We start from the raw sequence: 27,614 nt of genomic DNA on the forward strand, positions 1-27,614 counted from the left end.
AATTTGTATTGAAAAGATGCTAAATGTTATCAGCATAATTAATTGGAAGTTAAAGTTAAAGGAGGATGCTGCATATTAAATAAAATAGCATTATTTACATTATGAGTTTTAAAAGTTCATAAAAAAAAATTTAAACTTAAAACTGCAACAGTTCAACAATTTTGAGGTACTTGTACTTTCCTGCTACTTTATACTTTATTTCTGGTGGTTCAGCTTCCACACACAACACCAGAAGGTTGTGAGTTCAGTTCAAAGCACGTAACGCCGAGCTGCTCACTGTCCCTGCAGTTAGTTCACGTGCTAAATGAAAGAATATATTATTCTGCAGAATCAAGACTTTTAATTTTGGTACTTACTTGAGTAAAAACAAGATGCTTTTACCTCTAACAGAGTATTTCTCAACCACATTTGTTGAGAAATGTAGAAATATTTCCGGCACTTATGACAAACTGTGCGGGCCGACAGACTGTGGGGGTCGTGCAAGTTTTACTTTTGTATGAAGAAAGAAAAAAGTTGTAGCATGACGGGAGTTTCTGCGATGTGACGTCAGTCAGACATCCAGGAGCCAATCAGAGAGCTCAGAGAGTCACCACTCTCATGTCACCACAATCAACACATTCACTGACCTCCAGTCTGTGTGTGTGTGTGTGTGTGTGTGTGTGTGTGTGTGTGTGTGTGTGTGTGTGTGCGTGTGTGTGTTTGTACAGCTGGGGGCAGCAGACAGGCAGAGGGAATTGTGGAAAGGCGTCTGTCTCAGTGATTTCACAGTTCAGAGGTTTCAGAGAAAGAAGGACAGAGAGAGGACTAACAGAGATCACAGCTGTCACATCTCATCACACACACACACACACACACACACACACACACACACACACACACACACACACACACACACACACACACACACACCACCACCGCTCAACTGAAAATTCAGCAGGTGGATCAATATTCTTTTTCATCTCACCACAGATTCTGTCAGCTGATACATTTTTACTCCAACATTTATCACTTTTAGTCAATAATAACAAACTGTTTACAACGACAGTGAGGACGTTTTACAGGACAGACACTGCAGGCAAACATATCGCTTTCCATGCACGGCTCAATATTTATCTTCCAACTCGTCTTCTGTGAGACGAGAGGAAACATGAGAACATCAGAGTGTGTGTTTGTAACTGTGTGTAGATGTAAACTCTCCACAGCTACATTACATAATGCCTCATGTACATAATAAACACTTGTAATATAAACTTGTGTTGATGTGAGTCATGAAGTGGGGAAGCTTCATGCTGATATCTGTTAGTTACATGTTTCCTCCTGGATGAGAAACAAACTGATTAAAAAACAATCCTGCCTTCTGACACGAGAAGCTCGAACACAAAGATCATTACTGAAGATTTCCAACTACTGTAAGAGTTATTGTCCGTTTAAAGACTTGTTCTTTCTTTCTTGAAACCATATTACTAGTGTGTGTGTGTGTGTGTGTGTGTGTGTGTGTGTGTGTGTGTGTGTGTGTGTGTGTGTGTGTGTGTGTGTGTGTGTGTGTGTGTGTGCGTGCGTGCGTGTGATTGTGTGTGCATGTGTGTGTGTGTGCGTGTGTTTCAGTGTAATCTGATGTCTGCTGATTTAAAGGAACATTCCATCTGATTTAACATCCTGACTGTCTGAGCTGCTGTTCAAACACACACTACTCTGTGTGTGTGTGTGTGTGTGTGTGTGTGTGTGTGTTATGTCTATTGTTGTGTCACACTGCCCTCCTGTGGTCAGGATGATGTATAATATATATTTATATCATATATATTTATATTTATATCATATAAATATATATATTTATATGATATAAATATGATGATATACAGTATTTTGTTAATCTAAAAAATAAAAATAAATTTAGAAATTTTAAATAAACAATAAAATTCAATGTATTTATTTTATTTTTTACAATTCATTTATTTTATTAAAAAACAATTTTGCACTGAACTCTTATCTTAGTTTAATCCACATTACAGGTAATATTTTATTCTCACCTTTGTCTCCTTTTTAACCCTTGATGACTTTGCATCCCTGGTTCTAACAGTGTTGTTTGTTTCCTGCAGGGTGCGCCAGGTCCTCTGGGGAGGCAGGGACCTCAGGGGCCCCTGGGCTTCCCGGGCCCCCAGGGGCCTCCAGGAGAGAAGGGCCAAAGAGGAGACGAGGGGCCGACAGGAGCTGGAGGACTGAAAGGAGACTCGGTGAGTAAACCTGGTTCTGTTTGTGAGTTTTATTCTGAAGACAAGATGGCCGACACTCTGAGGACTTCTGTTTGTTTTAATGTGTTGACCAATCACAGGCCTCACAGGCCTCACATGACATCTAACCCTGATGTGTTACCCTGCGACTCTTAACTCTGTTTGTTGTTTCAGGGAAGTGTCGGCGTTCCTGGTTTTCCGGGTTTAGAAGGAGTCCCGGTAAGAAGCCCCGCCCCCTTATCCTAATAATAATAATAATAATACATTTTATTTATAAGCGCACTTTTCATTTGCGTAAACAAAACTCAAAGTCCTCTCAACTGATTGGCCCAGACATAGTGAGGTCAAAGGTCAGACTTTGAGCATGTGTTTGTGTGTTCAGGGTCACCCGGGTCCCGCTGGAGGTCCTGGGTTTCCAGGACTGGACGGATGTAATGGAACCAGAGGAGAGAGAGGAGATCCTGGACTTCCTGGAGGACAAGGGACTGATGGAGAACCGGTCAGTCACAATCAAACACTGGATGTTAGAAGAATTCAGATGTTAGCTTAAACATTATTATTGAATTTATAATAATTCTTCCAATTTTATCCACCAGACTCCATTGGAGTTCTTGTCAATTTTACAATAAAAACCTGCAGAGTTAGAAACCATAGAAGAAGAGTTTATCTTGTGTGTTAGAAATACAAAGTACACAGTATGCTGCCGTACAGTATAATGTAGTGTTGTCACAATGTTTATTCTGCAGGGTTTTCAAGGACTGAAGGGATTTAAGGGCGACCCGTCGTTGTACTTCGTACAGTATCCTGGAATACCTGTAAGTACACCTTTACTGTCACTACTTAAATACACCTGCAACTCCACTCAAGCTCATCTCAAGGGTAACTTCTACTTTCTACCTGTTGTCACATGTTTCTGTGTGTCGTTGTGTGAAGTTGGTCCAGTATTGAGAGAGAGCGCTGCAGTGTGATCCTTCATCAACGTTCGTCAGTCAGTTACTATAAGTTCTGACGACATGATGGAGCTGCAGTCAAATACAACCTGTTTCTTTGCCTTCATCGCTCTGTGTGCTGTCGAGTCTGAAGTCTTGCCCTGAAGTCTTTGAAATAAAGTAAAAGTACGTCATAATTGTACTTAAGAACTTGAGTAAATGTACTTAGTTACATTCCACCACTAATTGATTAATTGACTTTTTGTTGCAGCTCTATTTTCAGATTTTGGGATGTTTTTTGACGCTCTTAACATTTGTTTCTGCATGTTTTCCTCTCAGAGTTCATGCACAACAGTGTTCATGCAGAAACGTGTGTGTGTGTGTGTGTGTGTGTGTGTGTGTGTGTGTTGCAGGGGGACATCGGGCCCAGTGGACCTACAGGTTGGCAGGTAATAATAATAATAATAATAATAATACATGCATTTGCATACGTGCATTTCAAAGTTAAAACAGCTAAAACAATGACGGAAAACAAATTAGTCAAACCGACGTAGATAAAACAGGCAAGACAAGAGTGTGGAGTGACGGAGTGAAAGGAGGATCTGTGATAACAAGTTGATTGTGTTTTAGAGTGAGTAGGCCAGTTTAAACAGGTGGGTTTTGAGGTGGGATTTGAAAGTCGTAATGGAGTCAGACTGTTTAATGTGTGAAGGCAGAGAATTCCACAGCCTGGGCGCGGTGCAGCTAAAAGCCCTGGCTCCCATGGTGCTCATTGGTTGAGATATAGACTTGCGTGTCGTCAGCATAGCAGTGAAAGTGGATGCCATGGTGACGGAGGATTGTGCCCAGGGGGAGGAGGTAAATGATGAATAGGAGTGGACCCAATACTGACCCCTGGGGGACACCCAGTGAAACAGGAGAACACCCTGACCTGTGGTTCCCCAGCTGGACAAACTGGTGTCGGTTGGTAAGGTAGGAGGAGAACCAGGAGAGTGCAACACCAGTGATCCCAATGTCAGCCAAGCGTGCCAGGAGTAGTGGGTGGGAGATTGTGTCGAAGGCAGCGGTGAGGTCGAGGAGGATGAGGATGGTGAGCAGTCTAGAATCAGCTGCACGGAGGAGGTCGTTGGTGATTTTAACCAAAGCTGTTTCGGTGCTGTGCATTGGGCGGAAACCAGATTGGAAGAGTTCATGGAGGTTGTTTGAGTCGAGGTGGGACTGGAGTTGGCGGCAACCACCCTCTCAAGGGTTTTTGAAATGAAGGGAAGGTTGGAGATGGGCCTGTAGTGGTTAAGGTCAGCTGGGTCAGCATTGGATTTTTTGAGGGTGGGTGTGATTGCAGCCATTTTGAGGGTGGGGGGTACAGTTCCAGAAATGAGGGAGGAGTTAATTATATTAGTGATCATGGGGGAAATAGACGGCAGACAGGCTTTGACGAGGGTAGTGGGGAGGGGATCAAGCTGACAGGTGGTGCATTTGGCTTTACAGATGAGCGTGGAGATGGTGGCTTCTGATGCTGGAGTGAAGTTGGAGAGGGTGCTGGTGGGTGGTTGGACCGTGGTGGCCATCCAGAGTGGGTCCGTCGAGGGGCCGCCTGATGAGGTCAGCTGTAGGTGGATGTTGCTTACTTTGGAGCTGAAAAATTGCACAAAGTCAGTGCAGCGTTCAGGGGAGATATTAGGAGGGAGGGTTCTGGGGGGCTGAAGTAGGTGGCTGACTGTTGAGAAAAGGGCTCTCGTGTTGATAAGGTTGGAGTAGTAGGTTGATTTGGCAGTGGAGAGGGCGTTCTTGTAGTGATGTAGGTGATCAGCATAGATTTGGGTGTGTACTGATAGTCCGGTCTTTTTACATGGCCGTTCAAGTCGACGACCAGTTGTTTTGAGCCGTCGAAGGTCGGAGGTGAACCAAGGAGCGGTGTGGGCAAAGGAGACTGTGCGGGTTTTGATGGGGGCCAGGGCGTCAAGCGAGGAGGACAGACAGTAATTGTAGTGACTCACTAAATCAGCAGGGGAAGAGGATGGGAGAGGGATGGGGTAGGAGTTGATCAGGGTGGTGAAATCTGTGGGGTCGATGTGTTTGATATTTCTGAAAGAGATGATCCGTTCTTCTTTAGCTTTTGATCGGGGGAGGCGTGAACCTCAAAGAGCACAACTTTGTGTGAAATAATAATATTGTTGTGTGTCTGCAGGGTGAACCGGGTCCCTCTGGTCCGACAGGAGTTCTGGGTCCTGCAGGACTGGACGGGACCAACGTGAGTCTCAGCCGACCCACATGCTAAATATTAATATATCAATAATGATAATAATAAGTTACGCTTCATACGAGTCCTCACAGTATGTAAATGTGTCTACAGGGTCTCCCTGGTCTGCCCGGCCTCAGGGGTCTACCTGTAAGTATTTTAAGTACACTTACTGCTAGTACTACTGTACTTGAGTACAACTTGGACATACTTGTACTTCACTTGAGTATAACTTGGACATACTTGTACTTCACTTGAGTACAACTTGGACATACTTGTACTTCACTTGAGTATAACTTGGACATACTTGTACTTCACTTGAGTATAACTTGGACATACTTGTACTTCACTTGAGTACAACATGGACATACTTGTACTTCATTTGAGTATAACTTGGACATACTTGTACTTCACTTGAGTATAACTTGGACATACTTGTACTTCACTTGAGTATAACTTGAACATACTTGTACTTCACTTGAGTACAACTTGGACATGTACTTCACTTGAGTATAACTTGGACATACTTGTATTTCACTTGAGTATTTCCATTTGCTCTTATATAATATATTCTATAATAATGGAGTCATACTTAATATTTTAAGTATATGTTGCTTATAACACCTCGTAACTCTTACATAAGTAGCATCCGATATTTTTAGATGATATTATTTGTACTTTTACTGAAGTAAAGGATCTGAGTACTTCTTCCACCAGTGAAAAGTACTACTGCAGATTATTCTTATTAATCACGGATCATCGTGTTGGTTCGTAGATAGTTAAACATAAATAACAACAGTTTGTTGATGTGTTTGTGTTTCAGGGGGAAAAAGGTCGATCTCTGCCGGGACAGAAAGGAGACGAGGTACAAACATTAAAACACTGTTTCATTCTGGCCACGCCCCCTCGGGTGCTCGCCAGATCTCTCAATCAACACATTTGATATGCCTCCATAAATCTGGACCTTCTATACCAGTAATGTCAATAAAGGAAGTTAGCATTTGCACTTTGTTTAGCTAACGTTAGCCAGCAGTGTCTCTGTTGAGACGTCCTTAAGGTCAGTAAGAACTAATCCCCGTGAAGTTGTAAAAGATACCGGGAGCTGATAGCAAATGTTACAGCCTCTGCAGCTTCAGTGTTCTCATGACTCATGTGTGTGCTAGCTAATAATGTAGGCGTTAATAAATTGAGCTGGTTATAATAACTGTTCTGCGTTAATCTGCCCGGCCCCCCGTCATGTATCGTGAAGCTGTGTGCAGCTGCTGGACAGAGTTCCCCCAACCAATAGCAAGGAAGACTCAGGTGACGCACAGTGAGTGCACAGGCAGAGTGCACGCAAGTAGACAGGTAGACAGGTATACAGGTAGACAGGTAGGTAGACTTATAACAGCCACAAATACCGGATATTGTGTTTCTAAAATACATTACCCTCCTCACTTTAACAGCATTGGCACCCAAGTCTGACACCAATGCTGTCACATGACATAATGACAGGGAAACACCTGCAGTGACATCACCTAGGGGGCGTGGCCAAAAGAACAGCAGTTGGGAGACTTTAAAGCATCAGAGCAGAACTGAGAGGATTTACTGTTTACTGTGAACTTTATCAGTAGCAGTAGTCCTGGGCAGTAGCAGTACTGTGTGTGTTCCACAGGGGGATCAGGGCCTTCAGGGCCAACCGGGGCCGTTTGAGTACGTCGACCCTCCAGAAGACCTGTACATTAAAGGAGAACAGGTGGGTGGGGTTTCATACAGCCCATCAATCAATCTATCCTAGTTCTACTGTAGTTCTACTGTAGTTCTATCCTAGTTCTACAGTAGTTCTATCCTTGTTCTACTGTAGTTCTACTGTAGTTTTACTGTAGTTCTATCCTAGTTCTACTGTAGTTCTATCCTAGTTCTACTGTAGTTCTACTGTAGTTCTACTGTAGTTGTATCCTAGTTCTACAGTAGTTCTATCCTAGTTATACTGTAGTTCTACTGTAGTTCTACTGTAGTTCTATCCTAGTTCTACAGTAGTTCTATCCTAGTTATATTGTAGTTCTACTGTAGTTCTACTGCAGTTCTATTGTAGTCTTACTGTTGTCTTACTGTAGTAGTTCTACTGTAGTTCTATTGTAGTTCTACTGCAGTTCTACTGTAGTTCTACTGTAGTTATATTGTAGTTCTATCCTAGTTCTACTGTAGTTCTATTGTAGTTCTATTGCACTTCTATTGTAGTCTTACTGTTGTCTTACTGTAGTTCTACTGTAGTTCTGCTGTAGTTATATTGTAGTCTTACTGTAGTTCTATCCTAGTTCTACTGTAGTTCTATTGTAGTTCTATTGCACTTCTATTGTTGTCTTACTGTTGTCTTACTGTTGTCTTACTGTAGTTCTACTGTAGTTCTGCTGTAGTTATATTGTAGTCTTACTGTAGTTATGCTGTAGTTGTACTGTAGTTCTATCCTAGTTCTACTGTAGTTCTACTGTAGTTCTATTATAGTCTTGATGTAGTTCTACTGCATTTCTTTTGTAGTTCTGCTGTAGTTCTATTGTAGTTCTACTGTAGTTCTATTATAGCTTTACTGTAGTTCTATTTTAGTTCTACTGCAGTTATATTGTAGTCTTACTGTAGTTCTGCTGTAGTTCTATTGTAGTTCTACTGTAGTTCTACTGTAGTTCTATTATAGTCTTAATGTAGTTCTACTCCATTTCTATTGTAGTTATGCTGTAGTTATATTGTAGTTCTACTGTAGTTCTATTATAGTCTTACTGTAGTTCTATTGTAGTCTTACTGTAGTTCTATTGCAGTTCCACTGTAGTTCTACTGTAGTTCTACTGCAGTTCTATTGTAGTTTACTGTAGTTATACTGTAAATGTCCTGAAGCTCTAATGTTGTTCTACTGCAGATGTGATGTTTGTGTGTCCTTGTTCTACTTCTACTCTGCTGTAGTTCTGATTCTGTTTGTTCTAATGTTGGCCTCTGTTGGTTCTTCAGGGTGACCAGGGGCTTAAAGGAGTCTGTGGAGGTCAAGGACTGCCGGTAAGTCCAGACATCTGCATTTGTACAATTTGCAAACATTTTGACATTTTGTTCCTCTCCATCTACATTATTCAGCAGTTTGCCATTAAATTAGAATATTATTGATCACATATTGATTATTGTGGACATGTTGAACGTGGAGGTGATGTTTGTGGTTTCAGGGTTTGGATGCTCTGCCAGGGATCAAAGGAGAGAAGGGGATTGTGGGATTTCCTGGACCCAGGGTGAGTAACCCTCCATCTTCACATTAATGATCAGAATAGATTAGTATTGGTAGATTATTGGACTCCCACTAAAAAATTTTCATGAGAACTTGTTGTGGTATTCAGCATAAATTAATTGTGTGAAATATTCAGTTACCTTCAGAGTTAACCTAAAACCTTCTCATGAACTTATTATATTTAGATTACAACATCAGTCTCTGTGTAAACACACACGTGATGTGTTTGTGTGTTTCAGGGATTTTATGGTAACCCTGGTACGTCTGGAGAGAGAGGATTCAAAGTGAGTTAACACGGCTGTGAAGATGTAAAAGCTGATACGACTAAAAACTAAAAAGGCAAAAAGCTTCAGAATCTTTTTGAGCTCAACCAAACAAAAAATGTAACTCATACTTTTTTGTTTAGATAAATTGAGTGTTTAAAAGAAGACAAACTTTAAATTAATCTAACTGTTCTCTGACATTTGGAAGCATTTTATTCCTGTTGTATTTATTGTCTGTGTCAGAGAAAGTGCAAAACGTACTGACTGAGATGGACGTGAAGAAGTTACTTTACTTTTTCCTCCTCTGAAACCAGGATGTTCTCTGTTTGTGTGTGTGTGTGTGTGTGTGTGTGTGTGTGTGTGTGTGGGTGTGTGTGTGTGTATGTGTGTGTGTGTGTGTGTGTGTGTTTTCAGGGGATTCGAGGAATACCAGGTCTCCCAGGTCTGATTGGGCGAGAAGGTTCTAAGGTCAGTCTGTTTGTCCCTCACTGTGCTGACCAATCACACACGGGTAGATATAGGAACCAGGAAGTGAAGTGTAAACAGGCCTTTACACCGAGTCCCAGGCTTTAAAACCAATTTTCATAGTGGCCAAACAGTGGAATTACTTCTTCCGTGTCCTGTCTGTGTGTTTCATCTGTAACAAGCCTGTTCTTGTCCCCAGGGCATGATGGGAGATGCCGGTCCTAAAGGCCTCCCTCAGGATGTGGAAATGACACACACAGGTACAGATCATTACACGCCGGTCCATCAGTGGACGGATGTTCACTCTGGTCTGATGTCAGCTAACTGCCTCTTGTCTTCCAGGTGACATTGGAGACCCCGGGGCCCCCGGAATGAGGGGCCCTCCAGGAAACATTGGGCTGATGGGAATGCACGGCCCCCCAGGAGGCCCCGGCAGATCCATACGTGGTCAGTACCGGCATCTTATCTACAGTTTTACTCAGAATTAAATCCTGTGTTGTATATGTAGTGTGTTGTGTTCAGAGACATGTGTAATGTCCCTGAAGGTAACGTTTCCTCTCTCTCCTGTCATGGTGTCATCAGTCCTGTGTTGTATATGTAGTGAGACAGAGAAATGTGTAATGTTCCTGAAGGTAACGTTTCCTCTCTCCTGTCATGGTGTCATCAGTCCTGTGTTGTATATGTAGTGAGACAGAGAAATGTGTAATGTTCCTGAAGGTAACGTTTCCTCTCTCTCCTGTCATGGCGTCATCAGTCCTGTGTTGTATATGTAGTGAGACAGAGACATGTGTAATGTTCCTGAAGGTAATGTTTCCTCTCTCCTGTCATGGTGTCATCTGTCCTGTGTTGTATATGTAGTGAGACAGAGACATGTGTAATGTCCCTGAAGGTAACGTTTCCTCTCTCTCTTGTCATGGTGTCATCAGTCCTGTGTTGTATATGTAGTGAGACAGAGAAATGTGTGATGTTCTTGAAGGTAACGTTTCCTCTCTCACCTGTCATGGTGTCACCAGTCCTGTGTTGTATATGTAGTGAGACAGAGAAATGTGTAATGTTCCTGAAGGTAACGTTTCTTCTCTCTCCTGTCATGGTGTCATCAGTCCTGTGTTGTATATGTAGTGAGACAGAAACATGTGTAATGTCCCTGAAGGTAACGTTTCCTCTCTCTCCTGTCATGGCGTCGTCTCCCCTTTGAGCAGCGTTGTGTTTGTAGCCAGAAGCTTCATAAACTGACTGTTTATCCAGTTTTAAGACACTTTCTACATCCTGGTGTTTTTAACTCTATATTTGAAGGATGAAGGATTTTAGTCCTCGGACGTCTGGATCTTAAGTTCTCAGAGAAACAAGCTGAGCAAGCGTTAGCGGCAGCCGAACAGCGTGCAGGAGAAACTCTGATGTTTAACCTTTGAATCAGAGAGAGGAGGATTCTGCTGCTGAACCAGGAACACTGGAGGATCCTAACGGGAGAAGCTGACTGATGAACTCCCAACTCTGTATTTTATTATTGTTTTAAATGAGAGACCCTTGGTGGCAGAAAGTTACATTATGTGCGTTTAAGGTGGTATGGTGATGAATATAGTTGTGTGTTGTTCCTCTTTAGGTCCGGCAGGTGTTGTGGGTGAGAGGGGAGTTCAAGGATCCAGAGGGAATAGAGGAGATCCGGGTCTGGTTTATAAAGACCGACCCACACCTGGAGAACCTGGAAAACCAGGAAGCCCCGGACCCATAGGACTAAAAGGAGAAACGGGGATTCCAGGTACCGGAGAACATAAGGGCAAAAATGTCCCCATTGAAACCCATTAAAACCGCAATTTTTGCTCCCATGGCCATTACAGCATAAAGTCACACTTTCTATTATATAAGGCTTTACAGCAAAATTGTACTTTTCAGATTGAGACATTTCCTCATATTTTGACTGGAGGTCAAACACATGCTATTATCCTGGTTTCCTGCATTTCCCCCTAGCGTGGCATCATGTAAAACTGTTTTTAAAGGGTTATAATACCTAAAATGAATGAATATTTGGTATTTATGATCAGAACTGACGTTATATTTAACTAATATTTAATTAAGTGACGCCCACGTCTGAAAAGTTATTTTCGTGTTTTAATATTAATTAATACAGATCATGTCCTGTTGTTGTCCTGCTGACTTTCTGTTCTTCTCTTCAGGTAGATACTGTTTTCCTGGAGCCCCAGGAGAGTCTGGAGATCCTGGTGATCAGGGGCCCCCAGGGACTCAGGGCTTCCTAGGGTTTAAAGGTCCGTGTCTGGACTGATTGATTGATAGTTTCAGTTCCTTCAGCTTGACAAACAAACACACAGAAAATAAACAAAAACACTTCAGGTTCACTTCTAGCATTTCGAAAATTGAGGGTTACCATCTAGATATGACCCCTAGAGTGGACAGATATTTGGACACCACGCATCAACGGTATATAAAGTGAGTCAAAGGCACCTAACATATGTCCAAAACCATGTTTATTGTTATTTGATATTAGTATGATTATTCATACCATTTGCTCTTAGTAAATGTTTTAAAAACAGGTTTTTTCGGACCTATGTTGAGTTCATTGAATCACTTTTTATACCGTTGATACATGGTTTCCACTGCAGTGGTACTCCTTCAAAATAACATATATTACAAAAAAAGCTATTGGCATGACCTTTTACTTATTTAAAAATGAAAACAAAAATTTTAAAAATTATTTGTGATTTAATAATTCATGCATGAAATGGAAAGAACAGAGGCTCCAGGATGTTTCCCTGAGGAACTCCACATGTTATTGACTTCACATTATTATCACTTTTAAATTTCACTGTGGGTTTCAGGCAGTATTGGAGACTGTGCCCGTGGCCCCCCAGTTGTACTGAAGGGCCCCCCGGGCACTGTGGGTGACCGGGGGTCTACGGGACTTCCAGGAGCCACAGGGGCCCCGGGGCAGAGAGGAGAGAGAGGTTTACCTGGAGATACAGGAGTGCGCGGACAACAGGTAAGTCACCAGTTAACAGGGTCAAGTGTCAAATCCAGGAGCTCATTGGTTGTTGTTTGGTTTGATTGATTGATTGATTGATTGATTTGTTTTGATTCCAGGGTTTGGGAGGTTTTCCCGGTGTTGAAGGGTTCAAAGGTCAGAAGGGAGATTTCATTGTGGTAGATTTTAAAGGTGAGTTAAACATTAAACCTTAACATTAAACCTGTTAATCACCTGCTCATCTATATACACCAGGAAGTTTTGTGGAAAACGTCTGACTTTAACCACGATAGTCATGTCACTGTATCAATGTTTCTGATTGAACTTTCGTTTCCAGGTGAGAAAGGAAACCGGGGCCAGCAGGGCCCTGCAGGCAGACGAGGATTCTCAGGGAGAAGGGGACTTGATGGGTCCCTGGGGACCCCTGGAGACCCCGGCCCACAGGTACCTGTCTAAAATCTATTTTATATTCTGTGAAAACATCTCCTTCAAACATTAGTATTTAATTGAGTTTCCCCACCCAAAACTACATTTTACACAACTACATTTAAACACATCATGATACCATTATAATTTACTTCACTGCTAATTTTTACTAAATAGAGCTTTAACGTGTCAAAATGTATCTGAATGCAACTGCCGTTAAAGTTAGCTCTGATATTTAACCAAGTAGGACTGTGCTGCGCAACAGCTGCTAACAGCTAACGTTAGTGGTACCACAAATCCGCGGCCCCAGAGTTGGTATGTGTGGGGGAGGATTAGATAAAGCTTTTTTGCAAAACATTTGCAGTATTTTAGTAATAGATATTCAAGTTTCTCAAGGAATCGTTTCAGCCCTATCTAGTGTAGCTAGATAACGGTTCAGGATGTAGTTTGTAGCTGTAAAGGGCATTACAGCCTGTAGGGTGCGCTGATATCACTTTCCATTGTTAACATCTTTCCACACCAAGTCTGTATTTTTCTTCCAGAATTGTCGCCGTTTAAAAATAAATATGGCCTCACGTGTATATCACGTTTTCACACCGATGCCAAAACCTTCGCCCATCATTAAAATTTGTAGATTTTCTGGGTTTTATTGTTTGACCACTCAGAGCCACCGTAAATGTGAACGTCATCATCTAAAATGGTATCTGATATTCTGATTAATTTCATTGATTTGTCTCCTAACACAAGGCACTTTACAACAAACAAAGTAAAGAATACTGAGATACAGAATTTAAAGATAGATTGTGGATTGTGACTATATGATCGTGCTCATACCATTCTTTCATTATTTAGGGACTAACACTATCCATTGCACCCACATATCATGAATTCAGTTTCGGAAATTAGTATATAAAGAAATAGGACTTGGTGTGCTTTACTGTTGGCTGAGTGATGTCGCCGCAGTTTTTACTTTTCTGTTTTTTTTCAGGGTGAAAGTTTTGCCAGTTTTCCTGGAGAAACCGGCCTCCCTGGATTCTCAGGGCCAAAGGGATTATCAGGACCTTCAGGCCCCATGGGGCGAGGTGTAGTCGGAGCAGTAGGACAGCGTGGGGCCCCTGGGGACTCAGGACCCCAAGGACTTACTGGCCCCCTGGGGCCGAAGGGGGTTAGAGGTAAAGCTTAATCTGAAGTCAATTTAAAACGAAGAAATTATTGATGGTACATCGTACAGAAGGCAAAATTATCGTTCAAATACGATAATTATGCTACATCTGCCCTCCTCTTCCAAGTTGACTCAGTCTCTTCCTGCAGGTGACACTCTGCCCTGTGTGCCCAGAAACCCTGGAGCCCCTGGAGAAAAAGGAGACACTGGAAATGCAGGTAAACACCATCTATTACACCTGTCTGTCTGCTCACCTGTCAGTCTGACTCCCTGTTCACCTGTCTGTCTGATCTCCTGTCTGTCTCTCCAGGTTACACAGGACTCCCGGGACCTCCAGGATTTCGTGGCATCACTGGACCTGATGGAACTAAAGGAGACAAAGGACGTTTTGGACTTCCTGGTCTACCTGGACGACAAGGTACCAGAGCACACCTGTCACACCTGAACCACCTGTCACACCTGAACCATCTGTCACACCTGAACCACACCTGTACCATACCTGTTACATCTGTACCACACATGTCACCTCTCCTCCTCCTGCAGGACCTCCAGGTTTTGTTGGAGATACCGGAGAAGAAGGACCTGAAGGCTTCAGTTATGGTGGAGATCCAGGTACAGTCACCTGTCTGTGATGTGACTCACACTATCATCGTCTATTGAACTGCTTTTTTAATGAAAAAAGGCTACTACATTAAAACAGATTAAACCAGTTATTTCAGCAGTTTTACACATAATTCAAAGGTCCAGAGGACTCCAAAACCATCCATTTTGACCCAACTTGGACCTGGGGCTGCACAATATATCGATTTTATATCTATATCGTGATGTGAGACTGGAAATTATCTTACATTTTGGATATCGTAATATCGCAAGTGTTGTTTTATCCTGGTTTTAAAGGCTGTATCATAGTGATGTAATTTCCTTAATTTACAGACTGTTCTAGCTGTTCTATTATTTGTCTTTACCCATTTACGTACTTATCACTGTTATAATTATTTTGTGAAAGCACTAATAGACAACCCTACAATATCGTTGAAATATCGGTATCGAGGTATTAGGTAAAAAATATTTTCATATTTGATTTTGTACGTATCGCCCAGTCCAATTTTCACGTTCAGTTTACGTGAATTTTCCCATCTGATTAATCTGACACAACATGAATGCAGCACAACTGCCCTATTTCACAATGTTAACCTCTTAACGGGTGGACGTTTTACAGTCCGCCATGATGGAGTTGTTACGCAATGCCACATATCGTTCGAAACATTAGAGTCTCGTCTATTTAGTGAGCAAAACGGTTTTAAGTACAGTAGGCATCTCACACAAGCAAGCAAACTCACAATCAAACCCATAACTTTAAGCCTACTCACCTATGAAGTCTCATCATAATCCTGTAATCAGTAATAATCCAAAAAAAACATTCCTGTGACATGTGTCCAATAAATCGTTTCCAGTAAAAATATATCCATCTTGAACATCATCACATTGATAAAAGCCCATGAACAGCTGTTGCAATCTTTGAAATCAACTGATCAATATGTTTATTTTCGCGATGATACTCGGTAAAAATGGCATATATCAAGCTATTATCGCAATTTTGATGCTTGCTAATGGAATGCCGAACTCTGACCTTTCGATTGACACCTCATTTGAGCCAATCGGAGCTTCCATGCGTTATCTATAACCTTCAAGAGTCAACAAGTGTCAACTTGATAAGGAAGTGCCAGCCCTCTTCTTATGTTTACAGACGGAGCCAGCAGCAGCCCAGTATTTTCAACAAAAAACTTCAGGCTGAGTGTATTTTCTTCAAATTCAGTATATTCAGATCACTATTACTCAGTGCCAGAAGCACTTGGAGTGATTAATCAATGTTTTTCAAGAACAATAGGAGAGTTGTCTTTTGAATGAGACCAAAATCATGAAGCTGGTGCAAATGGTTGAAGAGTAGCTTTTAATTTACTTTGGGTGTCGTTTGTAGGTATTTTCGGGTAAATTCCCCCCCCCTGTAAGAGTTCAAGTGGAAAGAAAACTGCATATACATGCACATTTTGGTGGAAAAAGGGTTTTACAGACGATGATTCCGAAGGCTTGGATAAATAATGTAAAGTGTGTGTTTACAGTATGTTGAATTGTGTGTATATTAGGCTCTTCGGGGCTCCCAGGCTCTCCTGGACTCAGGGGCCCAGCAGGAGACTCTGTTGTCGGGCCCTCAGGACCCATCGGCTTCCCGGGGCGACTGGGCTCTCAGGGACCTAAAGGAGTCCCTGGCCCCCCCGGCAACAACGGACTACAAGGTGAAGTACTGGACCTGAATATCATCCACACCATCAGTTCATCACCTGCTAGAAGTCAAGAAAAGCTTTTTATCTTTTGGTTTCAGTGCACATTAAATGTTTTCTACATGACAATGACAGCAGCAAAATACAATTAAAAAAAATGAAGTTTCCAAAAATGGTCAAATGAAAAATCTGTCATATATTCAGAGTAATTTCCTGTGTCCAGGACTCCTGGGTCTGGCTGGAGGGCCCGGAGCGCAGGGCCAGAGAGGACAGGATGGGGCCCCGGGTATAACTGGCCCCCAGGGGCCCAAATCCAACCTCTGTGATGCAGGAAAACCTGGAGACGGTGGCCTTTATGGCCCTCAGGGATCCATAGGACCCCCAGGTAAACTCTGGCTACTGAAGATGCTCACTTTACTTTACTTTTCTTTACTTTTCTTTACTTTTCTTTACTTTTCTTTACTGTACTTTACTGTACTTTTCTTTACTTACTTTACTTTACTTTACTTTACTTTACTTTACTACTTTACTTTACTTAATTTTCTTTACTTTTCTTTACTTTTCTTTACTTTTCTTTACTTTTCTTTACTTTACTTTACTTTACTTTTCTTTACTTTACTTTACTTTACTTTTCTTTTCTTTACTGTACTTTACTTTACTTTTATTTACTGTACTTTTCTTACTTTACTTTACTTTTCTTTACTTTACTTTACTTTACTTTACTGTACTTTTCTTTACTTTACTGTACTTTCTTTACTTTACTTTACTTTACTTTACTTTACTTACTTTACTTTACTTTACTTACTTACGTTACTTTACTTTACTTTACTTTACTTTACTTTACTTTACTTTACTTTACTTTACTTTACTTTACTTTACTGTACTTTCTTTACTTTACTTTACTTTCTTACTTTACTTTCTTTACTTTACTTTACTTTACTTTTCTTTACTTTACTGTACTTTTCTTACTTTACTTTACTTTACTTTACTTTACTTTACTTACTTTACTTTTCTTTACTTGACTGTACTTTTCTTTACTTTACTTTACTTTACTTTACTTTACTTTACTTTACTTGACTGTACTTTTCTTTACTTTACTTTACTTTACTTTACTTTACTGTACTTTTCTTTACTTTACTTTACTTTTCTTTACTTTACTTTTCTTTACTTTACTGTACTTTTCTTTACTTTACTGTACTTTTCTTTACTTTACTTTACTTTACTTTACTTTACTTTACTTTACTTGACTTTACTATACTTTACAGTACTATACTTACTGTGATGTCATCATATGTCGGTTCAGGTTTTTCGGGGGAGAAAGGTGAGATCGGGGAGTTGGGTCCTCCAGGTTTTGGCCCTCAAGGCCCTAAAGGAAAACCGGGCACTCCAGGTTTCCCGGGGAACCCGGGGTCGCAGGGCTCTTCTGGCCCCAGTGGAGACTCAGGACTGCCGGGGACTGACGGTCAGAAAGGTGAGCTCCTCCTCCCACCGGCACACCTGTGTTTGAATGTTTCTGACGACAGCTTCACACAAATACTCACTGTGTGTTTCAGGTCTGATGGGGCCCCAGGGCCAGGATGGATGGCTGGGTGCCCCTGGACAGACTGGGGCCCATGGAGCACTAGGGAGGACGGGGGAGAGAGGGTTCAACGGCCAAGACGGAGGTCCAGGAATTGAGGGTCCCAAAGGAGAGCAAGGTAGACACTCCTACAGTACTGTGGTAAACAGAGTCAAAGTAAAACGGATTTCATGGGAAATTTGTCACATATGAAACATGTTGTCATAGATAAACAAACAATGTATCCTATGTGTGTCCCCTGCAGGCTGTAAAGGGACCCCAGGGCCTCCAGGAGAGACCAAGATTGTGCCCATCAAAGGGGAACGAGGAAAGGATGGACCCTCTGGCATCCATGGCTTTCCTGGACCACGAGGTCAGAGCTGTTACCATAGACACCAGTGTCAGGAAGTGGGAAGGTCACCACCAGTGATTTTCAAATGTTTTGATTATAATATATATATAATTATAAGAATCAAACAGTTTATGCGACTATCGTATTTGACTTAAGAAATATATTTGAGTTTTTACTGCCGCAGAGCATGTCATCGGAGCGGTGAGCATTTTAAATGGCCGCCACTGAAATTCATAAATTTCAAAACAGTGCTCTGGAGTTTGGCTGGAACATTGCTGATTTTCTTCTCCTCTGATAGACCGTGTTTCGCCGTAGCGTTACGCTACTAATATGGAAATAGAATATGGACTATAGAATAATATAACAAATGTACAAGATTGGTTCCTCATGTATGTGACGTATGAAACGCTGGGTGTCCGAGTTCAATGGAGGAAATGCTCAGCCGGTTGTCACTGAAAAAAACTTGATTTTTATTTGAGGGGGTCTTCAAAAACATTCTCTCTCTACAGGAAGTAAAGGTGCGCAAGGAGCTACCGGTAGGCAGGGGTATCTAGGCATCAACGGACCCCTAGGCATCGTAGGACTCCCCGGACCCCCAGGGCCCTATGGCCAATCAGGACCCCCAGGACCACCTGGACGCACAGGATCACTAGGATTCATCGGCTTCCCCGGAGAGACCGGAGATCCAGTAAGATAAACACTTTATGATAATACATAACAGATATAGATATCTGAGAGAGCAGGAAGTGAAGTAGAGCTGTTCGTCATTTTCAATTTCTCACTTCAAAAATCTATCAAGCTGATAAAACAATGTTCAGTGTGTTTATTTTTATTTATTTTTATCATTTGTAATTTATTTATGACTTTTAAACAATAAAACAAACACATATAAAAGACATAAACCATCCAGTACCATGACACAAAACTAGAAGGGCACTCGGAGAGCACAGACCTCCGGCAAGGTTGTGCCCTATCTCGCAATGTTAACGAAAGTAAAAAATAATGCTTGGACCCGCCCAATTGCTCAGATCTGCTATTCTTCCTCGGCCCATGCTACACCCTTCCACAAAGTGTCTTTAAATCGGACTAGTTTTTCCATAATCCTGCTGACAAACAAACCGAAAACATAACCTTCTTGGCGGAGGTGATAATAACAATAAAGACAGACTTTCTTATCTTGAGCTCCCAATGTGCAGTATGTTTGATTGATTCCTTAAAGAGGCCCAGAAGATAAAGTTTAAACATTAGATCCAAAAATATTTTTTTTCTTTTGATTCTTTTGTTCAGAAAACTATGACTCAGTATGTTCGTCAACGAGGAGACGGCACCGACGTCATTAAACACTAACTGTGACCAGTATTGTTGAGGACAAAACATCAGACTAAAATGCAGTTTGAAAAATACAAACTTTACCAAAATCTCTCTTTATTTTCGTTGACAAAAAGACGAAATATTGTTTTTGTTGTTTATTCTAAGTGAGTACTACAGTGGCAGCAACAGTGAGCCCAATCAGGAGGACTCAGAGAAACTTATTGAAGTTAAAGTTAATGACAACAACAGAAACCAGCTGATGTTTGGCTGAAATGTTCAATTTAACCTGATGACTAGAACACTTTTCATGGACTAAAACTAAAATTGTTAGGGTTAAGATAAGACTAAAATGCCAAGAATTAAAGTCAACTTCAACTAGAAAAAACCCAGAATATGATCAAAACTAACCAGTACATTTGCAACAGGACTAATACTGAACCAACACACGAGATCTATGTTGTTTTTGGTTGCAGGGAGACCTGGGATGTCCAGGGAAAGCTGGGGAACCCGGTCACCAAGGATGTGCTGGATCCAAAGGTAGCGTCTAACCCCAAACCAAGCAGCTCTTTTACTGCACAGGTTGTTGTATGACTTTCTGTTTGTGTTTCAGGTGATAAAGGAGACTCTGTTGGTGTTTCTGGTCCAACTGGAGACAAGGGGCCTTCTGGAGACTTCGGGACCTCAGGTGATAATCTGGTTTTTCAGAACCAGAACGGCCTCCGCCAAGGCTGTTTCCATCATAATATTAATGCGTGTATCCACCCCGTGACTCAGATCCGCTCCATATTTTAATATGTTCTTTCTCGGCCCCTGTTACACCCTTCCATCAAGTTTCATGAAAATCGCACCGGTACCTTTTCTGTAATCCTGTTGACAGTCAGACAAACAAACCAAAATGTTACCTCGTTGGCGGAGGTATTAAAATGTTTAGCAGCTTGGATTTGAATATACAGGCAGTAAAATAAAAACACATGGCGTTAATAAGATCACAAACTGAAAGGTTATTCAATATTTGAAGACTAAATTCTCAGAAAAGATAATCTGTTGTTGATCTTCAGTTTTGTGATTAAACTGAATGTTGAAGTTTCTGGATGAATCAGCAGTTTTTCTCTCTCAGGACCTCCTGGACCTCAAGGAGATCCTGGAGGACCCGGTTTCATTGGGGATCAAGGACAGAGAGGATGCAAAGGAGATCCAGGCAATCGGGGCGACCTGGGCCCACCAGGTACAGAAGCTCACCTGGACCTCAAGTCTTTACACCGTCTTTCTTTAGCATGAGCTAGCTTAGCTTAGCTTTTCATGGATCAGGAGTGGCCAAGAAGAAACTGATTATTGAGAGTATAAAAACATTATTTCTGTTTAAAGCAAATGTACATGAACTATGACCTGGGAAACCCTGAAACTCTGAAGTCTGAAACAGAAGATGACTAGAGATGCATCGGTCTCATAGATCTTACTTTTTTGTCAAATTTACACACGTGCCACATATATTTTTAATACATATTTTTACAGGTTAAACAAACCTTGATATAGATGTGTTGCACCTGCTTTCTTCTGGGAAAATAAAACGATATAATTAGCGATGGGATACACTGCATTTAGATTTCAGTTTGATTATATTTGTCCAGTAACCTGGAGCAATTTTTTATTTTGGGATTTGTTTGAGTGAGACAAGGTCCTGTAACTTGCTGCAGTTTTGGAGAAAATTTAAGTTATTTAATAGTCAATGTTTTATTATGAACAACGTTTATTAACAACTGAAATTAAATGATTCATCATAGAAAAATTACAACAATATTTTTGTATGCTGACAATTATAGCTCTTAGAAAGAAAGACGGAATTGGCAGACTTTTAAAAAACTGGAATCAGCCAAGAAAATTGCAATCAGTGCAACTCTACTGCTGACCCTAACCCTGTCTGTCTGTCCTTCTCTGTCTGTCTGTCTGTCCGTCGGGTTTGTTCCAGGTGTGGTCGGTCCCTCGGGTCCCAGAGGTCGTTCAGGTCTTCCAGGTCTTCCTGGTAAATCTGGTGTTGATGGCCCTCCAGGACCACAGGGCTTCCCGGGACTCCAAGGTCAGAGTTCAAACCCAGAGCTGGTCTCATGTTAGCCATGTTACATTATTATCTAAACAAGTAACAAAGATTGTCTATTAAAGACAAAAAGGTTTAACTCTAATCTCTTTCCGTCAGTGGAGGAGGGGGACATTTATTTTTTCATTTAAATTCAGACACCATCTCCAGATGGTTTGAACACTTGATGTGTTCTAATCTGGATCAGGAAAAACTCAGATCACTTTATAATCCAGAACACATCTGGAGCTGGTTCACATCATCATGATATGTAAATAACATCTGTACAGTTTGGTTACCTGACTTCCTGCTATGTGAAGCTGCCTTTCAAAATAAAAGCTCCAGATAAGTCGTTCAAGTGATGGGGTGATAGTGGATACAGTAAACTTTACTATGCATTTTATTTTCATAGTTCTCTATTCTTGTTTGTTGTGACATTTACCTCAGAGAGTTTGTGCACCGGTGTGTCAGTTCGAAGTAAGTTTACATTTAGCTTTTTATGAATGATTTTGCTAGGTCCTCCTGGACCGCTGGGACTTCACGGACTGGACGGACTGAAAGGTGTAAAGGGGGACATGGGGACCAGAGGTATGAGTCTCTCACACACACACTCACACTCACACACACACTAGCAGAAGTGACGTTGCTATACCAACCGAAGTCCTTAAAGGAGAATTATTTGAGGAGCTCCCGAGTGTGCAGTCTGTCTCCGGGAGTCCCCAGAACAGTTTGGTCTGAAAACGCCTGCTGATGTTTCTGGATTCAAACAATTTGAATTGTTGACAGCTGGAAAGAGTTTGGACCAAACTTTAGTGGCGATTTCATATTGTGTGCAAACATGAATAAAGGTGGAAGCATGCTGTTTGTGTGAACCTCTGACTTAAGTTATAGACATTTATGAGACATCCATTCTTTTTCTTTTTTTTATATATAAAGTGCAGTTTGGTAGTTTAATCAACTTCACAATGATAACGTCCGTCTTTCTCTCTAGGTCTGGGGGTGCAGGGTCCTCCTGGTTCTAAAGGTCTTCCAGGTGATAAAGGTCCTCAAGGTCCTCTGGGACCCATTGGTTCATCCCAGCCCGGCCCCCCAGGACCCACAGGCCCCCCAGGAGCCAAAGGTCTGTAGTAGGGTGATTCCCATTAGGGTCTGATCTGAACTTTAGTTTGAACCGTCAGTAATGGGTCTTTATGTGTTGTTGTTGAAGGACCACCAGGAGGGTTGGGACCTCCAGGTAAATCTGGACCAGACTGTATAGCTCCAATCCCAGGACCTCGTGGAGATCCTGGTTGTACTGGAACAGATGGAGAGCCAGGTCAGACTTTAACGCTCATGTTTAATCTTTTAATAACGGTTGTTTGTTGTTTAAATGATCTAAAATAAAAACCACAATAGCTAGAGCAATTATTCTTTCTGTCTTTCGTGATTTGTGAAGATGTCTTTGCGGTACGGTACTTTTGGTCTTGAGCTGTATTCACCACGGGAGATCGTTGTTTTCATGATCCTTTTTAAGATGAGTCTCAACGTTAGTTGCCGTTATCCTTGTGGTAGTGACATGAGTAATGTGACAGCGGTGTATTTTGTTTATAGCCTAATTTTAGTTTTTTACTGCCGAATTTACACCTCAAAAATCATAAGTTTTCTTAATTTGCATCTTGCTGAACAAAACATGTAAGTATCATAAACGTTTGTTTGCCACAGAGCTTATTTTTTGCTGTAATCCAAAATCCAATAAAACAAATCCGATTCGCTTTTTGTCTGGGGAACCAGTGAGATGCTAACTTCCTGTTAGCCTACACACATACGTCATACAGCATGCTATAGCTAGCGCATTTAGTCTCTTTGCGAGGACGTCATTACGTTATGTGCGGAACAAACAAAATGAAACGCATTTGCACTCTTCTCATAATAATATGTCAAAACAAAACATTTTGGTCTAAATAGTTAAAATAATTTTAGTTGTGTTGAGAAATATTTTGTTCATGTTTCTTCAGTCAAAAAGTATGTTTTTTGTGATTTTTTATTTCAATTTGATAAATGCATTGCATTTTCATTTTCAATACTTTTATCAATTATTTGGTTATTGACTTACATACCCTTTTAGCTTCTGTTGTACTGATTTTAGGGATATGAAGCATTGGTGGACCATTTCCATATTACAGAGTCCAAAGGGTTAATAAACTTTCAAAGATAAATCACACTAGATGACCTCTGACATTTGTTGGGTGTTTTAGGGTGTGCTGGTGACATGGGGGATCCAGGTCAGAACTCTCCAGTTCCTGGAGATGATGGGGACAACGGGAACACAGGGTGCCCCGGGCCGAGGGGCCCAAAGGGATCTCCGGGGCCCGATGGACTGCCAGGCATCCCCGGAAATCCAGGAGTGAAAGGTCAGACTCTCTGCATGAAGCTGAGATATCTTTAAATAAAGATATTAATGCTGAAAGATCTTTGTTCAGAGCGGTCACTATTGATGAGAGTTCGGCTATCCACAACTTTAACAAACGGAAAACCAAAAAACAGTGTGTGTGTGTCTGTGTCTGTGTGTCTGTGTGTATGTGTGTATGATCAGGTATATGGGGGTCTTCAGGTCTGATGGGACTACCTGGTAATCGTGGTCCTAGAGGTTTTACCGGTGCCGGTGGGTTTCCAGGACCAAAGGGATCTGCTGGACTGATGGGTCCAAAGGGGGAAAAGGGACGAGTCTCCCCCTGCCCCACTTACCCTCCCCCAACACAGGGCCCCCCAGGAGCCCCTGGCCTCCTCGGTCAGCTTGGAGATGTCGGCCTACTGGGAGAAATTGGCCGGACAGGCCCAAAAGGTGAGAAACAGTTAGACGACTATCCCTGTGTTGTATATGCAGTGAGACAGAGACATGTGTAATGTTCCTGAAGGTAACATTGCCTCTCTCTCCTGTCATGGTGTCATCAGTCCTGTGTTGTATATGTAGTGAGACAGAGACATGTGTAATGTTCCTGAAGGTAACGTTTCCTCTCTCTCCTGTCATGGTGTCATCAGTCCTGTGTTGTATATGTAGTGAGACAGAGAAATGTGTAATGTTCCTGAAGGTAACGTTTCCTCTCTCTCCTGTCATGGTGTCATCAGTCCTGTGTTGTATATGTAGTGAGACAGAGACGTGTAATGTTCCTGAAGGTAACGTTTCCTCTCTCCTGTCATGGTGTCATCAGTCCTGTGTTGTATATATAGTGAGACAGAGACATGTGTAATGTCCCTGAAGGTAACGTTTCCTCTCTCTCCTGTCATGGTGTCATCAGTCCTGTGTTGTATATGTAGTGAGACAGAGACGTGTAATGTTCCTGAAGGTAACGTTTCCTCTCTCCTGTCATAGTGTCCTCAGTCCTGTGTTGTATATGTAGTGAGACAGAGACATGTGTAATGTCCCTGAAGGTAACGTTTCCTCTCTCTCCTGTCATGGTGTCATCAGTCCTGTGTTGTATATGTAGTGAGACAGAGAAATGTGTAATGTCCCTGAAGGTAACGTTTCCTCTCTCTCCTGTCATGGTGTCATCAGTCCTGTGTTGTATATGTAGTGAGACAGAGACATGTGTAATGTCCCTGAAGGTAACGTTTCCTCTCTCTCCTGTCATGGTGTCATCAGTCCTGTGTTGTATATGTAGTGAGACAGAGAAATGTGTAATGTTCCTGAAGGTAACGTTTCCTCTCTCTCCTGTCATGGTGTCATCAGTCCTGTGTTGTATATGTAGTGAGACAGAGAAATGTGTAATGTTCCTGAAGGTAACGTTTCCTCTCTCTCCTGTCATGGTGTCATCAGTCCTGTGTTGTATATGTAGTGAGACAGAGAAATGTGTAATGTCCCTGAAGGTAACGTTTCCTCTCTCTCCTGTCATGGTGTCATCAGTCCTGTGTTGTATATGTAGTGAGACAGAGACATGTGGAATGTTCCTGAAGGTAACGTTTCCTCTCTGCTGTCATGGTGTCATCAGTCCTGTGTTGTATATGTAGTGAGACAGAGACATGTGTAATGTTCCTGGAGGTAACGTTTCCTCTTTTTTATCCAGTTTTAAGACACTTTCTACATCCTGGTGTTTTTAACTCTATATTTGAAGGATGAAGGATTTTAGTCCTGAACGTCTGGATCTTGAGTTCTCAGAGAAACAAGCTGACAAACGTTTGCGGCAGCCGAACAGCATGCAGTAGAAACTCTGATGTTTACCCTTTGAATCAGAGAGAGGAGGAGAGAATAACTCCCACGATGCACCGCTGCTGTACCGCCACACCAAACTCCAGATTTGACTGTTGTTTTAACACAGAGCAGAAAGTTACAGATTGTGCGTTAAATGACAGCAGAGTCACAAAATAAAACAGTGCAGCTGATCATTAAGGTGATTGATGGTGTGTTTCAGGTAGAAAGGGGGACATCGGGTCTGAGGGACCGATAGGCCTTGATGGGACCCCAGGTCCGGATGGAGACAGAGGAGACCCAGGCCTGCTGGGGGAGAGTGGAGTAGTGGGAAACGAAGGTGAGACCCCACCTGTCTGTCTCTTTGACTGCCTGGAGTTGTTCTGTATCACCTGTGTGTTTTTATGCTGGTGATGTAACTTCCTGTGGTCTTTGTGTCTCAGGTGATCCCGGTCCAATCGGTGACCGCGGTCCTCCAGGACCAACTCAAAACTTGAACTCGGGCTTCATGCTGGTGATGCACAGCCAATCAAAGATGATTCCCGCCTGTCCACTAGACATGAGAGTCTTGTGGGTCGGATACAGCCTGCTGTACCTGGAGGGTCAGGAGAAGGCTCACACTCAGGACCTGGGTATATATACATATATATATATATATATATATATATATATATATATATATATATATATATATATATATATATATATATATATATATATATATATATATATATATATATATATATATATATGTATGTGTATATATATATATATATATATATATATGTATGTGTATATATATATGTATATATATATGTATGTGTATATATATATGTATATATATATATGTATGTGTATATATATATGTATATATATATATGTATGTGTTTATATATATGTATATATATATATGTATGTGTATATGTATGTGTATATATATACATATATATATATATATATATATATATATATATACACATACATATATATATATATACATATATATATACACATACATATGTGTATATATATATATATATATATATATATATATATATGTATATATATATATATATGTATATGTATATGTATATGTGTATATATATATATATATATATATATATATATGTATATGTATATATATGTATATGTATATATATATGTATATGTATATATGTATATGTATATATATATATATATGTATATGTATATATATATGTATATGTATATATATATATATATATATATGTATATGTATATATATATGTATATGTATATATATATATATATATATATATATATATATATATATATACACACATGAACACTGACATACTTAGGTTTCCATGCTGCTAAAATATTGTATTTGGTAAGAGTTTCACAGACACTGCCAACATCCTCATCCTCCAAATCTTACTCTAAAACTCCCCGATTCCTCCCCGTGCAGGACTGGTATCCCTAAGTTGATTATCAGCTACTTTTTTGTGCCTGAGCTTTTGCTCACCAAGCTCCCTGACCTCTCTCTAAGGCTGAGACCAGACACCTTGCAAAGGAAACTAATTTCAGCAAACACAGCAAACACTTTTACGTGCGTATTGTTGGAAAAAGTAGTTGTAAATGCACGCTTCAGGTTACAGTTACGCCTGTGAGAAGCAGCTGAGAGCTGCATAGATTAAAATGAGAGCATATCTGTTGCGTGAGACGCACAAGTTAGAAACACGTCTAATACGATTGCGGTATAGACGGGAATTGTCCCAATGCTCACTGGAGGTCACAGTCTGATGAAACCAACAGAACCACATCATCTGCAAAGAGCCGAAATACAATCCTGAGGTCTCCACACCTCCAGAGCTCTCACAGCTCACACTCTGGTTAAAGTATCCACAAAAGACATGTCTGGATGGACAAACTCTCCTGACCCTCAAGTATTCCGGCAAGAGTAAAAAGCTGT

General features: G+C 41.2%; 1 protein-coding gene across 2 annotated transcripts in view; it reads left to right on the forward strand.

Annotated features, from left to right (window-relative positions):
• The window catches only part of col4a4 (collagen, type IV, alpha 4), a 51,670-nt gene that overhangs the window by 21,094 nt on the left and 2,962 nt on the right, over positions 1-27,614 (forward strand). The window contains exons 5-45 of one of the 2 annotated variants that reach the window (XM_029446864.1): positions 2,097-2,231; positions 2,403-2,447; positions 2,611-2,727; positions 2,975-3,043; positions 3,571-3,606; positions 5,346-5,408; positions 5,511-5,546; positions 6,220-6,261; positions 7,051-7,131; positions 8,376-8,420; positions 8,582-8,644; positions 8,880-8,924; positions 9,318-9,371; positions 9,568-9,628; positions 9,711-9,815; positions 10,969-11,124; positions 11,540-11,629; positions 12,200-12,360; positions 12,462-12,534; positions 12,680-12,786; positions 13,757-13,940; positions 14,080-14,148; positions 14,241-14,348; positions 14,474-14,542; positions 16,075-16,224; positions 16,433-16,594; positions 17,513-17,680; positions 17,763-17,906; positions 18,033-18,140; positions 18,629-18,807; positions 19,904-19,967; positions 20,041-20,115; positions 20,548-20,655; positions 21,397-21,504; positions 22,018-22,089; positions 22,493-22,621; positions 22,709-22,816; positions 23,736-23,891; positions 24,074-24,322; positions 25,887-26,003; positions 26,107-26,295. In XM_029446864.1, coding sequence (XP_029302724.1) covers positions 2,097-2,231; positions 2,403-2,447; positions 2,611-2,727; positions 2,975-3,043; positions 3,571-3,606; positions 5,346-5,408; positions 5,511-5,546; positions 6,220-6,261; positions 7,051-7,131; positions 8,376-8,420; positions 8,582-8,644; positions 8,880-8,924; positions 9,318-9,371; positions 9,568-9,628; positions 9,711-9,815; positions 10,969-11,124; positions 11,540-11,629; positions 12,200-12,360; positions 12,462-12,534; positions 12,680-12,786; positions 13,757-13,940; positions 14,080-14,148; positions 14,241-14,348; positions 14,474-14,542; positions 16,075-16,224; positions 16,433-16,594; positions 17,513-17,680; positions 17,763-17,906; positions 18,033-18,140; positions 18,629-18,807; positions 19,904-19,967; positions 20,041-20,115; positions 20,548-20,655; positions 21,397-21,504; positions 22,018-22,089; positions 22,493-22,621; positions 22,709-22,816; positions 23,736-23,891; positions 24,074-24,322; positions 25,887-26,003; positions 26,107-26,295 — 4,300 coding nt within the window. The remainder of the gene's footprint in view (positions 1-2,096; positions 2,232-2,402; positions 2,448-2,610; positions 2,728-2,974; positions 3,044-3,570; positions 3,607-5,345; positions 5,409-5,510; positions 5,547-6,219; positions 6,262-7,050; positions 7,132-8,375; positions 8,421-8,581; positions 8,645-8,879; positions 8,925-9,317; positions 9,372-9,567; positions 9,629-9,710; positions 9,816-10,968; positions 11,125-11,539; positions 11,630-12,199; positions 12,361-12,461; positions 12,535-12,679; positions 12,787-13,756; positions 13,941-14,079; positions 14,149-14,240; positions 14,349-14,473; positions 14,543-16,074; positions 16,225-16,432; positions 16,595-17,512; positions 17,681-17,762; positions 17,907-18,032; positions 18,141-18,628; positions 18,808-19,903; positions 19,968-20,040; positions 20,116-20,547; positions 20,656-21,396; positions 21,505-22,017; positions 22,090-22,492; positions 22,622-22,708; positions 22,817-23,735; positions 23,892-24,073; positions 24,323-25,886; positions 26,004-26,106; positions 26,296-27,614) is intronic. The other variant, XM_029446865.1, reaches the window with a different exon arrangement.

This window comes from Cottoperca gobio, chromosome 13, assembly GCF_900634415.1.
Source record: "Cottoperca gobio chromosome 13, fCotGob3.1, whole genome shotgun sequence".
NCBI lineage: Eukaryota > Metazoa > Chordata > Actinopteri > Perciformes > Bovichtidae > Cottoperca > Cottoperca gobio.